Below are 17,394 nucleotides of genomic sequence, written 5' to 3'. Positions count from 1 at the left end.
ATGTTGAACAAAGGAAGGAAAGAAGACCCATATTCAATGGAGGACAGCAGATGAATGAAAATGCAGATGTGGTAGATTATAGGACCTGTAAAATGTAATAGGCTTTCTCCATTTGTCTGTTTTCTTAACTAGTCTATGAGATCTTCAAGTTAGGAATCATGCCTTGGACAGTGACTATCAGTATCAGATATGCAGTAAATAAGTAATTGATGAATGCATAAATTAATGAGTTTCCATAATTTGAAACTTATTTTCCATAATAAGTCTATATGGCACATTTTATTTTTAAAAAGTAGTTATTACTTTCTGATGACATAAATAAACAACCTCCCCCAATAAAACAAGCCTTATTATCAGCAAACAGGAAGCAAGGCTTCTCTTTTTCTTAAACAAAGTTAGAAATTTCAAATTTACAAATTTCATGTTTCATCTCCAAGTTAAAAATTAATTAATTAATTAATTAATTACCTATTTGGCCAGCAATGACAGGAGGTCTGACAACTAAAAGTATCAGTTTATCAAGCAGAAGATGAAGAAATCGGACCACTGGTTCCAACTGTGATGAATTCAGCGCTGAAATACTGCTCTTCAATTCATTTTCTAAGTTATTTTCCATGATTCGCATGTCCCCAATTCTGACTGGGAACATATGTTCATCCAGAGCATTAACCAGAGCAAAAAATTTGTCGAGATAAGGATCCTAAAACAAAAAATAAACAAAAGCACTAAACAATTATAACTATAAAACTTCCCAATCCTAAAGGACTATGGACCACTTATCTCTCATATTAACTGCTAATACATACACACACACACACACACACACACACACACACACACACACGCGCGCGGCGCGCGCGCGCGCGCGCGCGCGCGCGCGCACGTGTGTGTGTGTGTGTGTATGTATGTATATATGTGTGTGTGTGTGTGTGTATGTATGTATATATATACGTTTACCTAAACAGTTTTTCCAATTGAAAAACATCTATTCTAATTATTGTAGGACAGCTGCCTCCAATATTACTGGTTACTCAAGAAATTTATTAATACTAATGAAGGCTTTCCTCTTTTCAGTTTAGAGCTCAATTACTATGGCAGGTATCTTACTAATCTACATGGGCCTATTATTAATGTATTGTCTCTCAGTGCCAAATCCACACCTTTGTCATACTGCATACTACTGGAGCCAGTTTCTTCAAACTATACTTCTCTTTTGTTAGCTGCTTATGGTCAGGCTCAGACAGTAGAGAGTACAGGAGGCAGTCTGGAGGCTTGAGGAATATAAAGAGACTTTCATTCCTCTTAGTTGTTTTACAGGTGATGGCTAGGAGATGTGAATGCTGCAGCTCAGAGGTGAGAGACATGGGAAGACGTGGTCACCACAGTAGTGGTGGTTCTCATATTTCCATAGTAGGGATTCTCCACCAAGTTTCACTGCATAGCAAGGGATGTGTTCTTATAACCATAGCATCCCCTCCTCAGAAGTCTGTCACCCTCAGGATCCTTTCTAGGTGTCTAAGTCCTTCCTTAATGCTTTCTGTTACTGTTATCTCTGTTATCTTCATATAATTATCTTTTACCCCCATTTAGTTAGCAAATCATCTTTAACGTAGTCAATAATTACTTGCCTTAAATTTCCCACATTCAAATTATTGATGGATTTGTCTCCCAACTAAATCCTGACTGGTATTATTAAACCCATGTCTACATTGCCAACAGAACCAGTCTTATTTAAAGCAGTAGAAGCTTACTCTCCCAGGTTTCTTTATACCTAGAAATAACCATGTGCTGATCAATGAGATGTGAGCAAGTCTACTGAACTAGGGGAAGATTTACACTTACTTCACAATGAAATTAAACTTCAAGAAAAGGTAGCAATGCTGCTCAGCTTCACATTTAAAATTCTAATATAGTTCTACATGTATGTATTTAAATGAATAAAAAAAATCAATTGAGTTCTAACTATATATTCAGTATATTTCAAAGAATTATAAAAAAAATTTATAAAACTTCCTAAGAAAGAGTTGTCTTCAGTCAATCTTTTTAAAAGGCTATAATATTTGATCAATTTGTTTTATTTTTTATCAATTTTTATATCATTGCAATATATTTCAAAAAGTTACAAGTAAAATATAAATATCATAAAAAATCTTTATTACTTTCAACTGATCCTTTAAAAAGGTTATAATAGGGATTGTGGCTCAATTGTAGAGTGCTTGCCTAGCTAGCACATGTGAGGCAGTGGGTTTGATCCTCAGCACCACATAAAACTAAATAAATAAAATAAAGGTATTGTGTCCATATACAACTAAAAAATTTATTTTAAAATGGTTATAATAATTGCTCTATTTGTTTTATGTAGTTTTCAAATTAATAAAATTTTTAATATTAATCTTCAGGACTGTGGGTGCCAGGATGCTTGCTAAACAGTAGACAATTGCACTTTATTTTTCCCCTACATTCTATAGATTCTGAACTAGTTACATAATATATTTTGCCCTAAATTCTTTTCTGTCACATAAGGACAACACATAATCTGTATCCAGAGAAACAAACTTAGGAGTAACCATGTACTGACAACTCTAAAAAAAAAAACTAAAAACAATTATAGAAATGGCAGAAAAATCAGCATGAAAAAGAGAGTACTTGTATATTTAGGAAGACATAATGTGATATTAAGAATTCTCCTATAAAAGGAAAGAATATGTTCAACAGTATACTATCAGGTCAATCTTTTCACCAACCAAGGAACAAGATATATGGGAAGCATAGGACACATCCACTAACATCAGAAAAGGAAAAATTCCATTGGAGTTACTCTGTTATGGGGTCTTACTTGTGTGCTGCTAAACAAAACCTAGAGATTACCAATTTTTTTTTTTTCTAAACAGCATGGAGGTGCCATGTCTTTTTATTTTCCCCTACCTCAATGTGCAGAAAAGAGTTAAAATAGCAGGCTTAAGACTGCTATCCTAGAAAGGCCTGCTTACGTGGTTGATCTTCATTGGGTATCTGTGAACTTGGATTTCAGTCTGGTTTCCACTGCTAGGGAATAGCTCACATGCCTAAACTAAGTAAATAGTATGCTTTATGGTAAACACCTGCCTTCCTTTGGGGAGTCTAGAATTTTAATATGTTTTAGGCAGAAGGCCTATAACACTGGCCCCCAGAAACAACCCTATAAGCCTCTACTGTACCTCCTTGGCAGACAGCATTTTACATATGTTCTTTCAACTTGTTCTATGTGACTTCATCAGATAAGGACTAACTTGGGCCTTGTTTCCTGAGGATTCCTCCCAGGTAGTTTTTCCCTTCGTTGACTATGTCCATCCTTTCTTTAAAATAAATCAGTTATGAGTATTACTATATGACTTACCCTGCAAGTCCTCCTAGCAAATCACTGAACCTAAGGTGGTTTGGGGAAGCCCTCTAAACATCCCTTGCCTTTATAGGTTGGCAAACCCCTGAATTCTATTTTAAACACTCACCTTTTCTAACTCTACCTTTTCTCCCTAGAAAATCACATTCACCAATTTAATTTCACCTATCACATTTGTTCTATCACCTTCAACCCCAAACTCCCAAATAATTACAACTACCTTTAGGATATTTCCATCTGAAGTGCACAGATACTTCAAACTAACAAGTTCAAAAGTAAACTCATATTAGCTCTATAACTGCTCTCCTTTCTTTTTTTAAATTTTTTTGTTCTTTTTAAATATCCATGACAGTATATTTTGACATACTATACATACATGGAGTATAATTTATTCTAATTAGGATCCCATTCTTGTGGCGGTACATGATGTGGAGTCTCAATTGCTCACTTTTCATATGCTCTACTTTTATATGCTCCAAGTTTACTCTACTTGTACTTTCTGTTAGGTTAGAAATTACTATCTACCTAGACCCTAAACTCTATGATATTTAAGGTTCTTCCTAATCTGTTATCAACCTGGGCTTCTATACTCATCTATTATGATTTCCTATGCACTTTAAATTGCATTTATACCAGATTACTTGCTGGTCCTTAAACATAGACTACTTACTATCACTTTGCACTTGTTATCTGCTCACCTGAGTTGCCACTCTCCTTTTCTCAGTATGGTAAATTCTACTTACCAATGCAACATCTCAGTCCTTAGCAGAACAGACAACTTTGTCCTCCTACTTGAGAGGATTTAGTCAAATTATCCATACAATTAGTACCACAATACTAATTTCCATAGTATTAATTTTATTATAATATTTTCCCATTTCCCCTATTTCTTAAATAAAAAAAAACTCTTTTTTGAGGGAGAGGGTATCTCAGCGGCCACTGAGCCACATCCCACATTTTATTTAGAGACAAAGTCTCACTGAGTTGCTTAGCGCCTCACTTTTTCTGAGGCTGCCTTGAACTTGCAATCCTCTTGTCTCAGCCTCTTGAGCCACTGTGCCTGGCTAAATGGAAACCTCTTGACAGGTAATATAGCTGACCTCATGGAGCTTACTTGCCATATGTGGAGGAAACACAATAAATATGTGTGTGGGAGGGGATACATGAGAGAATTCAAGAGCATGAAAATGCCAGAGACACATACATACATGTACTCAGTAGAAAACACATGGTCAGCTGACACAGAGTGATGGGCTTGCTATGTCTAAATGAGTTGACAAAGAATGTAGTCTTTTTGAAGTTAAAAAAAAAAAAACTCTGAGAAGTCAAATGAATATTAGGAAGAAAAACATTCTAGTTAAAGACTAAGGTATAAAATCTTAGAGAAGAAGTTGGTGTGTTCCAGAAAGTGTAGATTTGGAGTAAATGACTTTTAAAAACTACTTCCATTTGAAATAATTAACCTATGAAAAATAAAGTAAGTTGGACGATAGTTTTTCAACTCTAAAACTCTATCATTTACCAGAAACTTAGAAAAAAGACACTTAATTGTTCAAAATAAAGTCAATGACAATTGTTAAGCAAAATGTTTGCTTTTATTAACAGTCAATGACTTTCTGCTTATTCCTTTAAAAAACAAAACAACTTCTAAATATTTTTAACTGACATACATTCCTATAACTCTGATGGCAGATAACAAAACTGACATAGTTTGAGATAATTCTTAATTAGTTGAATAAAAGTTAATCAAATAGTTATTAAAATTCACTTACTTGTGTGTGGATAGATGAAACAGCAACAACTTCAACATTAAACACACCTTTGTGATTATCTACCCATTTCATGCCAGGTAGAGGAACCTGAAAGATCATATCACAGATGCTTTAAAAGTAGGTTATCAGTTTAGTAAACAAACAAAAAAATTAGAACAATTCAATTAGAAAAAAGTACTGTGGAAATATATTTTAATCAGTGTAAATCAATTAAATACTTAAATTTCATTATTACAAAATTAGTAATTTTACAAAAAATTAAAGGGCTCAGGAGCAAAAACAGAAATGCCCCAAATTTCTACCTTTCCAGAGATACCCCTTAATATCATTCCAAGTCTTCATCTTTACACATAAACCTTTCATAGTTAATATCAAACATTATTATTTTAAAAACTATTTCTCACATACTATTCATTATGAATCTAACTTACACCAATAAATTCACATATACGATATAATTTTAATGGCTTATAGCATTCCCTTTTATTTTCAGTATTCCTATTGTGTTTTCACGGGGCTTTAAAACATTCACAAGCAAAGGAACTCTTGTCCTAAGGATTATAGGGGTTTTTTCCTGATGTATTGCTAGTAGTATCAAAATTATTTCATAAAAATCATTTTTAAAAGCAAATAAATATATTCTCTCAATTCCTCCTGCTAAGTGCTGCTAAAACTCCTGGAACATGGTATATAAAATCAATGGAAAGACTGAAAAGTGAAGATGAGAATGAAGATGAACTGGAGACCTAAGGATACAAGAAACTATAAGGCAGTATTTCGTGGGTTTTATTTTTGCCTTACATATCCAGAACTTGGTGCTAGAGAGAATGGCAATCCAGAAGTGCCAAAAGACACAGACAAGCAATGCCCCAAGAAAAATATTTTCTTTATAGCTAAAGCCAGCAATACTCCAGACAATCTTTTTTTTTTTATTGGATGTTCACAACATTACAAAGCTCTTGACAAATCATATTTCATACATTAGAATCAAGTGGGTTATGAACTCCCATTTTTACCCCAAATACAGATTGCAGAATCACATCGGTTACACATCACATTTTTACATACTGTCATATTAGTGACTGTTGTATTCTGCTACCTTTCCTATCCTCTACTATCCCCCCTCCCCTCCCCTCCCATCTTCTCTCTCTACCCCATCTACTGTAATTCATTTCCCTCCATGTTTGTTATCCCATTCCCCTCATAACCTCTTATATATAATTTTGTAAAACAATGAGGGTCTCCCTCCATTTCCATGTGATTTCCCTTTTTTTTTTCCCTTTCCCTCCCGCCTCATGTCTCTGTTTAATGTTAAACTTTTCTTCCTGCTCTTCCTCCCTGTTCTGTTCTTAGTTGCTCTCATTATATCAAAGAAGACATTTGGTTTTGTTTTTTAGGGATTGGCTAGCTTCACTAAGAATAATCTGCTCAAGTGCCATCCATTTCCCTACAAATTCCGTGATTTTGTCATTTTTTAGTGCTGCGTAATACTCCATGGTGTATAAATGCCACATTTTTTTTATCCATTCATCTATTGAAGGGCATCTGGGTTGATTCCACAGTCTGGCAATTGTGAATTGTGCTGCTATGAACATCGATGTGGCAGTATCCCTGTAGTGTGCTCTTTTAAGGTCTTCAGGAAATAGTCCGAGTAGGGCAATAGCTGGGTCAAATGGTGGTTCCATTCCCAGCTTTCCCAGGAATCTCCAAACTGCTTTCCAAATTGGCCGCACCCGTTTGCAGTCCCACCAGCAGTGTACAAGAGTACCCTTTTCCCCACATCCTTGCCAGCACTCGTTGTTGTTTGACTTCGTCATGGCTGCCAATCTTACTGGGGTGAGGTAGTATCTTAGGGTGGTTTTGATTTGCATTTCCTTGACTGCTAGAGATGGTGAGCATTTTTTCATGTACTTGTTGATTGATTGTATGTCCTCCTCTGTGAAGTGTTTGTTCATGTCCTTGGCCCATTTGTTGATTGGGTTGTTTGTTTTCTTATTGTCTAATTTTTTGAGTTCTTTGTATACTCTGGATATTAGGGCTCTATCTGAAGTGTGAGGAGTAAAAATTTGTTCCTATGATGTGGGCTCCCTATTTACCTCTCTTATTGTTTCTCTTGCTGAGAAAAAACTTTTCAGTTTAAGAAAGTCCCATTTGTTGATTCTTGTTATTAACTCTTGTGCTATGGGTGTCCTGTTAAGGAATTTTGAGCCCGTCCCCACAATCTGCAGATCGGAGCCAACTTTTTCTTCTATCAGACGGAGAGTCTCTAATTTGATATCTAGCTCCTTTATCCACTTTGAGTTGACTTTTGTGCATGGCGAGAGTAGGGGATTCAGTTTCATTTTGTTGCATATGGATTTCCAGTTTTCCCAACACCATTTGTTGAAGATGCTATCCTTTCTCCATTGCATGTTTTTAGCTCCTTTATCAAATATAAGATAGTTGTAGCTTTGTGGATTAGTCTCTGTGTCCTCTATTCTGTACCATTGGTCCACCCGCCTGTTCTGGTACCAGTACCATGCTGTTTTTATTACTATTGCTCTGTAATATAGTTTGAAATCTGGTATCGCTATACCACCTGATTCACACTTCCTGCTTAGAATTGTTTTTGCTATTCTGGGTCTTTTATTTTTCCATATGAATTTCATGATTGCTTTATCTATTTCTACAAGAAATGCCATTGGGATTTTGATTGGCATTGCATTGAACCTATAGAGAACTTTTGGTAATGTCGCCATTTTCATGATGTTAGTTCTGCCTATCCATGAACAAGGTATATTTTTCCATCTTCTAAGATCCTCTTCTATTTCTTTCTTTAGGGTTCTGTAGTTTTCATTGTATAGGTCTTTCACCTCTTTTGTTAGGTTGATTCCCAAGTATTTTATTTTTTTTGAGGATATTGTGAATGGAGTGTTTTTCATCATTTCCATTTCAGAAGTTTTGTCGCTGATATACAGAAATGCCTTTGATTTATGTGTGTTGATTTTATATCCTGCCACTTTGCTGAATTCATTTATTAGTTCTAGTAGTTTTTTTGTAGACCCTTTTGGGTCTTCTAGGTATAGAATCATGTCATCTGCAAATAGTGATAATTTAAGTTCTTCTTTTCCTATTTTTATGCCTTTAATTTCTTTCGTCTGTCTAATTGCTCTGGCCAGTGTTTCAAGAACTATATTGAATAGAAGTGGTGATAGGGGGCATCCCTGTCTTGTTCCAGATTTTAGAGGGAATGCCTTCAATTTTTCTCCATTCAGAATGATGCTAGCCTGAGGCTTAGCATAGATAGCTTTTACAATGTCAAGGTAAGTTCCTGTTATCCCTAGTTTTTCTAATGTTTTGAACATAAAGGGATGCTGTACTTTGTCGAATGCTTTTTCTGCATCTATCGAGATGATCATATGGTTCTTATCTTTAAGTCTATTGATGTGGTGAATAACATTTATTGATTTCCATCCTTGCATCCCAGGGATGAATCCTACTTGATCATGGTGCACAATTTTTTTGATGTGCCTTTGTATCCGATTCGCCAGAATTTTATTGAGGATTTTTGCATCTAGGTTCATTAGAGATATTGGTCTGTAGTTTTCTTTCTTTGAGGTGTCTTTGTCTGGTTTCGGAATCAGGGTGATGTTGGCCTCATAGAATGAATTTGGAAGAGCTCCCTCTTTTTCTATTTCCTGAAATAATTTGAAAAGTATTGGTATTAATTCTTCTTTAAAGGTTTTGTAGAACTCCGCTGTACACCCATCCGGTCCTGGGCTTTTCTTGGTAGGAAGTCTTTTGATTGCTTCTTCTATTTCGTCTATAGATATTGGTCTGTTTAAGTTGTGAGTTTCCTCCTGACTCAGTCTGGGCAAATCATATGACTTAAGGAATTTATCGATGTCTTCACTATCTTCTATTTTATTGGAATATAGGTTTTCAAAATAATTTCTAATTGTTTTCTGTATTTCTGAAGCGTCCAGACAATCTTAAGGGAACAAATCTTGGTCCACTCTCATTTCCCTGGACTGAGGGAAGGGCCCAGGCTAAAAGTTAGCTATAATGAGGTACCCAAACCAACCACACTTAGGTGGTATTTAGAAGACACAGATGGGAGCCCAATCCCTTCTGATGATAACAATTCGTCAATTAACCCTGGTATCAGTGGAGACAAGCAGAGAACAGTAATAAGGCACCCCGCCACATACCCCCCCCCAAAAGGGAGTTGTCAGTAGAGGCCTAGCAAGGAGGTTGCAATCCCATCTCCACCTCACATTGATGCCCCCAACCAACAAACCCCAGGGAGTGAAAGCAGACACTTTGGGAAATTTGGACTTCATCTATCCTGGTACTAGTGCCTCCCTTTCCTGCTATTAAGACAAAATATTTAAACAAAATTTAGAGTCTCATAATACCGAAAATATCCATGATATAACTGAAAATTATGCATCATACCAAGGCTAGGAAAATCTTGACCTAAATGGGAAAAGACAATCATCAGACACTGATAATAAGATAACATAGATGTTGAATAGATCTGGCAAGAATTTAAAAATAGCTACCATTTAAAAAAAAATGATTCAACAAGCAATTACAAATAACCTTGAAATGAATGAAAAAAACATGAACAGCAAAAAAGAGGGATTTCTTTCTCATGGTTTTTCTTTTTATATGTATAAAGAAAACCAAATGAAGTCAGTTTCCCATTACAAATTCTATCACTAAGTAAGATATTCAATCTCTCTCTGAAGCCAATTACAAAGTGAAACATTTGTGAAAAACAAAGATGCTAGAACAAGTTGAAACCTCTCAAAGCAAGAAACAATATTAGCTCTTTCAACCCAAAACATTTGTTTTCAGCTTTAAAAAACAAGACATAAGTAAAATGTACATATATACTTCTTTAAAAACAATTTGCAAAGTCTGGTCAAGGAATCAGCAGCATAAATGTCATCTGGGCACACTATTAGGAATGTAAATACTCAACTTCCAACCAATACCTACTACATCAGAAACTGGGGGTAAGGTTCACACCTAGAGTTACAACAAACCTTCTGGGTAAATCTGACACAAGCTAAAAATAAAACTGCTACCTTGAATTACTGTAACGAGCAGTAGCAATAGCAATGACATAATAGTAGCAAAACATCTAAAGCACTTTCCATTTAACTGTCACCATTCTAAATGTTCTCCATCATTCACTTATCAATATAATTCATTATTATAGGTATTAATTATTCTTCTTATTTTTGCAGAAGATAAAGATTCGATACAAAGGCTGTCTTAACAAATACCATAACAAATTACCATTGATTGGGTGGCTCAAACAACAGAAATGTATTTTCTCATAGTTCAGAAGACTGGATCCAAGATCAGATGTCAGCATGATCAGTTTCTGGTGAGAGATCTTTCATGGGTTGCAGGTAGCCACTTTGTTGTTTATGTCCTCACACTGGTGCCAGCAGATACCAGGGAAGTTGTCAAGTTCTCTATATCTCTTTTAACTAGACTACTAATCTTATCAGGGGCCCTACCCTTATGACATCACCTAAACCTAATTATCTCCCAAAGACTCCATCTCCAATACTATCACATTGGGGGGTTAAATCTTTACCACATGAATTCTGCGGGGACAAAACTCAGTACATAGCACTCTGTCCTGGTCCTCTCCAAATTATCCTCTGGATTACGAGATAGATTCATTATTTCCAACAACCTTGGACATTTACCTCATTCCAGCAACAAGCCTAAAGTTTAAAGTTTAAAAGTCTCATCTAAATATCATATAAGTCAAATATGGGTGAAAATGGAAATACAATTCATCCTAAGGCAAAATTCCTCTCTAGCTATGAACCTGTGAAACCAGACAAGTCAGGAGTTTCCAAAATATAATGGTAGGACAAGTATGGATAGGCATTACTATTTCAAATGAAAGAAACAGGAAAGGAGGAAGGAGTGACATGTCCCAAGCAAATCTAAAACCTAACAATGCTCCCAAGGCTCAAGAATAATATTCTGTATTGCTGTTGTTTTAAAGAAATTTTATTGTGTATGTTTAAGGTATACAACATATCATGGGATACATAAACATAATAAAATGGCTACTGTAGTAAAGCAGATTAATATTCATCAACTTACCATTTTTTGTTTTGTTTTGCTACAACTTACTCATTTATCAAGAATCTCAAATTTAGTATGGCTTTATCTTTCTTAACTATAGTCCTCATGAAGTGAGATGAATAATAATTTTTATTCTGACCTGGCTTATTTCTTTTAGCATAATGTCCTTCAGACTCATCCATATTGTAGCAAATGGCAGGATCTCCTTTTTAAGGTTGAATAGTATTACATTGAATATATACAACAATATCTTTACCATTCATCCACTGATGAACACTTAGGGTTTTTTTCCATATTTTGGCCATTATAAATAATGTTGCAATGAACACAGGAGTGCAGATCTTTACAAGATAGTAAATTCATTTCCTTGTACATATGCCCAGAAGAGGGACTGGTGAGTCACGGCAGTTCCAACTTTTAGTTTCTTTAGGAACCACCATATTGTTGTCTGCAAGGGCTGTACTAATCTTTATTTCCACCAAGAGTGTACAAAAGTATCTTTGCCTCTTCAACTCTGCCAACATTTATTATATCTAGTCTTTTTTGAAAGTATCAATCCTAATGGATAAGAGATGATATTAATAGCAGTACAGACTTGAATTTCCCAAACAATTAATGATGTTAAGCCTATTTTCATATTCCTGATGGTGATTTTTTTTATTTGAAAAATATCTACTAAATCCTTTTCCCAGTTTTTAATAAGGTTATTTTTCTAATATAAAGTTGTAGGAGTTCTTTAAAAATTTTATGTATTAACACCTAATAGATGATTTACAATTATAATCAAATATATATGAGTTACAATTATTTTCTCCCAAGCCTTAGGTTGCCACTTCATTTTTGTTTTGTCATTTCACTTAGTTGACTGTTTTGTTTGCTATGTAGAAGCTTTTCAGTTCAATATAATCTCATTTTAATTAAAAAAAAATTTTATTATTTATTTTTATTTTTGCTTTTATAGCTTGAGATTTTTTTATTGATATCCAAAATACTGCCATGGTAAATGCCAAGGAACTTTTCACCCATGCTTCTCTTCCAGGAATTTTAAGATTTCAGATCTTACATTTTGGTCTTTTATTCATTTGGAATTGAGTTGCAGGTATGCTATAAGATAAAGTTCCAATTTCCTTCTTTTGCATGTGGAAATACAGTTTTTCCAGTATCATTATTGAAGAGACTATCCTTTCCCCATGTGTCTTCCTGGTTTCCTTGTAAAAAATTCATATACTATATGTTTGGGTTTATTTCTGGTATCTCTAAAGAGTATTCTTTGGATTGATGATCTGCTCTCAAGACTCATTGGGACAGCAGCATCACTTCTTTTGCTCCAGGATGGATCCATTCCTGGCACAGCCAGCAGGGAAACTGGTCCCAAACACTTTGCCCTAAGCTTTAGGCAGAGGCTGTTGGATTACCGAAACCAGGGCAGTGACACTGGTAATCTCTGAGGCACTATTGGGATCACTTTCCTCTTCTTTTTTTAATTTTTTCTTTTTTTTAATTTTAATTTGTTATATGTGACAACAGAATGTATTAAAATTCATATTACACATACAGATCACAATTTTTCATATCTCTGATTGTACACAAAATAGTCATATCCTTCATGTCTTCATATGTGTACTTAGGGTAATGATGACCATCACATTCCACTGTCTTTCTTACCCTTGTGCCCCCTTCCTTCAACTCCCTCCTATTTCCCCTTTGTCCTATCTAGAGTTCATTTAATCTTCCTATTACCCCCACCCCGACAACATATTATGAATCAGCATCCTTAAATCAAAGAAATCATTCAGCATTTGGTTTTTTTGGGATTGGCTAATTTCACTTGGCATTATATTTTTCAGCTCCATCCATTTACCTGTAAATGCCATGATTTTATTCTCTTACAATGCTGAATAATGTTCCATTGTGTATATATACCACATTTTCTTTATCCACTCATCTATTGAAGGGCATCTAGGTTGGTTCCACAGTTTAGCTATTGTAAATTGTGCTGCTATAAACATTATTTGGCTGTGTCCCTGTAGTATGCTATTTTTAGGTCCTTTGGGCATAGACTGAGGAGTGGGATAGCTGTCAAATGGTGGTTCCATTCCAAGTTTTCCAAGGAATCTCCATACTGCTTTTCATATTGGCTGCACCAATTTGCAGCTCCACTAGTAATGTCTGAGTATGCCTTTTTCCCCTCATCCTCACCAACACTTATTGTTGTTTATATTCTTAATAGCTGCCATTCTGACTGGAGTGAGATGAAATCTTAGTTTTGACTTGCATTTCTCTAATTGCTAGAGATGTTGAATATTTTTTCATATATTTGTTGATTGATTGTATATCTTCTTCTGAGAAGTGTCTGTTCAGTTCCTTAGCCCATTTACTGATTGGGTTATTTGTTTTTTTGGTGCTTAGCTTTTTGAGTTCTTTATATACCCTAGAAATTAGTGGCCTACCTGACGTGTATGTGGTAAGAATTTGTTCCCAATTAGTAGGCTCTTTATTCACCTCATTGATTGTTTCTTTTGCTGAAAGAAGCTTTTTAATTTGAATCAATCCCATTTATTGATTCTTGATATTAATTTTTGTGCTAAAGGAGTCTTATTAAGGAAGTTGGGGCCTAATCTGACATCATGGAGATTTGGGCCTACTTTTTCTTCTAATAGATGTAGTGTCTCTGGTTTAATTCCTAGGTCCTTGGTCCATTTTGAGTTGAGTTTTATGCATTGTGAGAGATAGGGGTTTAATTTCATTTTATTGCATATGGATTTCCAATTTTCCCAGCTCCATTTGTTGAAGAGGTTATCTTTTCTCCAATATATGTTTTTGGCGCCTTTGTAAAATATAAGATAACCATAGTTATGTGGGTTTGTCTCTGTGTACTCTATCTGAACCACTATTTTGGTGCCAATACCATGTTGTTTTTGTTAGGTCTAGTATAGTAATGCCATCTTGCTAAGGATTGCTTTAGCTATTCTGGGTCTCTTATTTTTCCAGATGAATTTCATGACTACCTTTTCTATTTCTATCTGGAATGTCATTGGGATTTTGATTGTAATTTCATTAACTCTGTATAGTGCTTTTGATAGTATGGTCATTTTTATAATATTAATTCTTTTTAAAAACAAGAGAGATATTTCCATATTATAATTTCTTTCTTTATCATTCTGTAGTTTTTGTTATAGAGTTCTTTCACTAAGTTGATCCCCAAGGTTTTTTGTGGTTTTTTTTGGGATGCTATTATAAATGGTATAGTTTTCCATGTTTCCATTTTAGAGGATTTGTCACTGATACACAGAAATGCCTTTAATTTATGGGTGTTGATTTTTGTATCATGTTACTTTGCTGAATTCATTTACTAGTTCTAGAAGTTTTCTGGTGGAATTTTTTGGGTTTTCTAGGTATAGAATCATATCGTTGGCAAATAGTGCCAATTTGAGTTCTTCTTTCCCTATCCGTATCCCTTTAATTTCTCTCAACTGTCTAATTGCTCTAGCCAGTGTTTCAAGAACTATGTTAAATAGAAGTGGTGAAAGAGGGCATTCCTGTCTTGTTCCAGTTTTTAAAGCAAATGCTTTCAATTTTTTTATAATGAAAATGTGCAGCATACAGAATAAGAATAGAATCTTAAAAGCCGCAAGAGAGAGGAATCAGATCACATATAGAGGGAGATCAATTTGTATCTCAGCAGATTTTCAACCCAGACCCTCAAAGCCAGGAGATCATGGAACAACATATACCAAGCTCTGAAAGAAAATGGATGCCAAGAATTTTATTCTAGCAAAATTAAGCTTTAGATTTGATGATGAAATAAAAACCTTCCATGATAAACAACGAAAGTTAATAGAATTTACAACTAGAAAGGCTGCAGTACAGAACATCCTTGGCAAAATATTCCACTTTCCTCTTCTTGAAGTACAGTACATTCACAAGCAAATAGTTTTATTTCCTCTCCTGTCAAACCCAGGAAGGCCAAGAGTCTTCCTTCATTTCATCCAACATCATATCCTTTAGTTCAAACTGGCAGTGTATCTGCTTATATTATCCCATAAACTCTTTATCACATGATAAAGAGCCTTGGTATTATCATCAAAACATGCTTTCTCAATTTTAATAAAACAAATAGGCTAAGATTTTTATAAATTTGCCTTTGGGTTTAACAATTCCTTTTCCAATTAATTTCTCTGCTTTCACATTTTCTCCAGTCTGGAGGAATCATGCTGCTCCTTCAACATCACTTTCCTTTAGAAAGCTCTTCAGCCAAATATCCAGTTTCATCATATGCAAGTTTTATGTTTCATAAAACAAGAGAACATAGTTCAGCTAAGTTCTATGCTACCTTACAACAAGGATTATCTTTTCTCTATTTTCTAATAACATGTTCCTCATTTACATTGAGATCTTATCAGAATTAATTTTAGAAACTAACCTTGCATTTTGTAAATCAACTAAGTAAAAACAAATCTAAAAATTCCACAAAAGCATATTTTCTTTTGAAAAATTTCCTTTGAAATATACTATATCTGATAAAAGACCACATTTTTATGCAACCAAGCCATATCAAAAAGCCTTCACTAGACCTTAGAAGATGGAAAACCTCCCATGTTCTTGGATAGGCAGAAATTATACTGTCAAAATGGCCATACTACAAAAAGCTCTATAAACTTATAATGCAATTCCCACCAAAATGCCAATGACATTCTTCACAGAATGTCACATAAAGCAGTTATGAAACTCATTTGGAAAAATAAAAGACTCACAATAGCCAAAGCAATTCTTAGCAAGAAAAGCGAAGCAGTAGGTATCATAATACCAGACCTCAAATTATCCTACAGAGCTATAGTAACAAAAGAAGCACGGTACTGGCACCAAGACAGGCATGAAGACCTACAGAAGACACAGAGTCAAACCCACATAAATACAGTTATCTGCTACTAGACAAAGGTTTCAAAAACATACATTGGAGAAAAGAGAGCCTCTTAACAAATGGTTCTGGGGAAACTGGAAATCCATATGTACTAGAATGAAAATTAACCCTATCTCTCAACCTGCACAACAATCAACTCAAAGTGGATCAAAGACTTGGGAATTAGACTAGAAACTCTGTAACTACTAGAATAAAATGCAGGCCCAACACTCCAATATGTCAGCTCAGGAACTGACTTCTAAAGACTCCTTTAGAAGTGCAAGAAGTAAAATGAAAAAAATCAGTCATCAAACTAAAAAGCTTCTCCGCAGCAAAGGAAATAAGAGCATGAAGAGAGAGCCTACAGAATGGGAGACAATCTTTGCCACATGCTCCCAGATAGGGTATTAATATGCAAGTTATACAAAGAACTCAAAAAACTGAACACCAAAAACACCAAATAACCCAATCAATATATGGGCAAAGGAAATAAACAGATACTTCTCAAAAGAAGAAATATAAATGGTCACCAAATATATGAAAAAATGTTCAACATCTCTAGCAACTAGAGAAATGCAAATTAAAACTACTTTTGAGATTTCATTTCACTCAGGTCAGAATGGCTAGAATACAAGTAATAATAAATGTTAGTAAGGATGTGTGGGTTTACTCATACATTGTTGGTAGGACTGCAAATTAGTGCAATCACTCTGAAAACCAGAAAACTAGGAATGGAACCACCAAAAGACCCAGTTATCCCACTCCTCAGTATAAATTCAAAAGATTTAAAATTAGCACATTATAGTAACACAGCCACATCAATGTTTACAGCAGCACAATCCACAATAGCTAAGCTATGTAGCCAACATAGGTGCCCTTCAACAAATGAATGAATACAGAAAATGTGGTATATATACACAATGGAGTATTAGCCATAAAGAAGAATGACTTTATGGCATTTGCCAGTAAATGGATGTAACTGGAGATTATCATACTAAGTGAAATTAGCCAGTCCCCAGAAATGAAAGGTCGAATGTTTTCTGATATGAGAAAGCTAATTCAAAACAAAGGGAGGGGAATTAAAAAAAAAAAAAAGAATGTAAGATCAGTAGAGTAGACAAAGGGGAATGAAGACAAGGGAGCGAGAATGGGATAGGGAAGGGCAGTGGAGTGATTCTAACTTAACTTTCCTATGTATACAAATACATGAATATACCACAGTGAATCTCATCATCATGTGC

The 17,394-nt window shown here is 34.9% G+C and overlaps 1 protein-coding gene across 7 annotated transcripts in view; it reads right to left on the bottom strand.

The window, feature by feature from the left end:
* The window catches only part of DOCK7 (dedicator of cytokinesis 7), a 200,145-nt gene that overhangs the window by 87,079 nt on the left and 95,672 nt on the right, over positions 1 to 17,394 (bottom strand). For all 7 annotated transcript variants that reach the window (XM_081308899.1, XM_081308896.1, XM_081308897.1 and 4 more), the window contains exons 19-20: positions 5,152 to 5,238; positions 469 to 700 (exon numbers count right to left, since the gene is read on the bottom strand). In XM_081308899.1, coding sequence (XP_081165025.1) covers positions 469 to 700; positions 5,152 to 5,238 — 319 coding nt within the window. The remainder of the gene's footprint in view (positions 1 to 468; positions 701 to 5,151; positions 5,239 to 17,394) is intronic.

This window comes from Spermophilus citellus (assembly GCF_964194105.1).
Source record: "Spermophilus citellus genome assembly, chromosome: 9".
NCBI classification, from domain to species: domain Eukaryota; kingdom Metazoa; phylum Chordata; class Mammalia; order Rodentia; family Sciuridae; genus Spermophilus; species Spermophilus citellus.
This window is presented reverse-complemented; position numbering and strand designations above follow the sequence as displayed.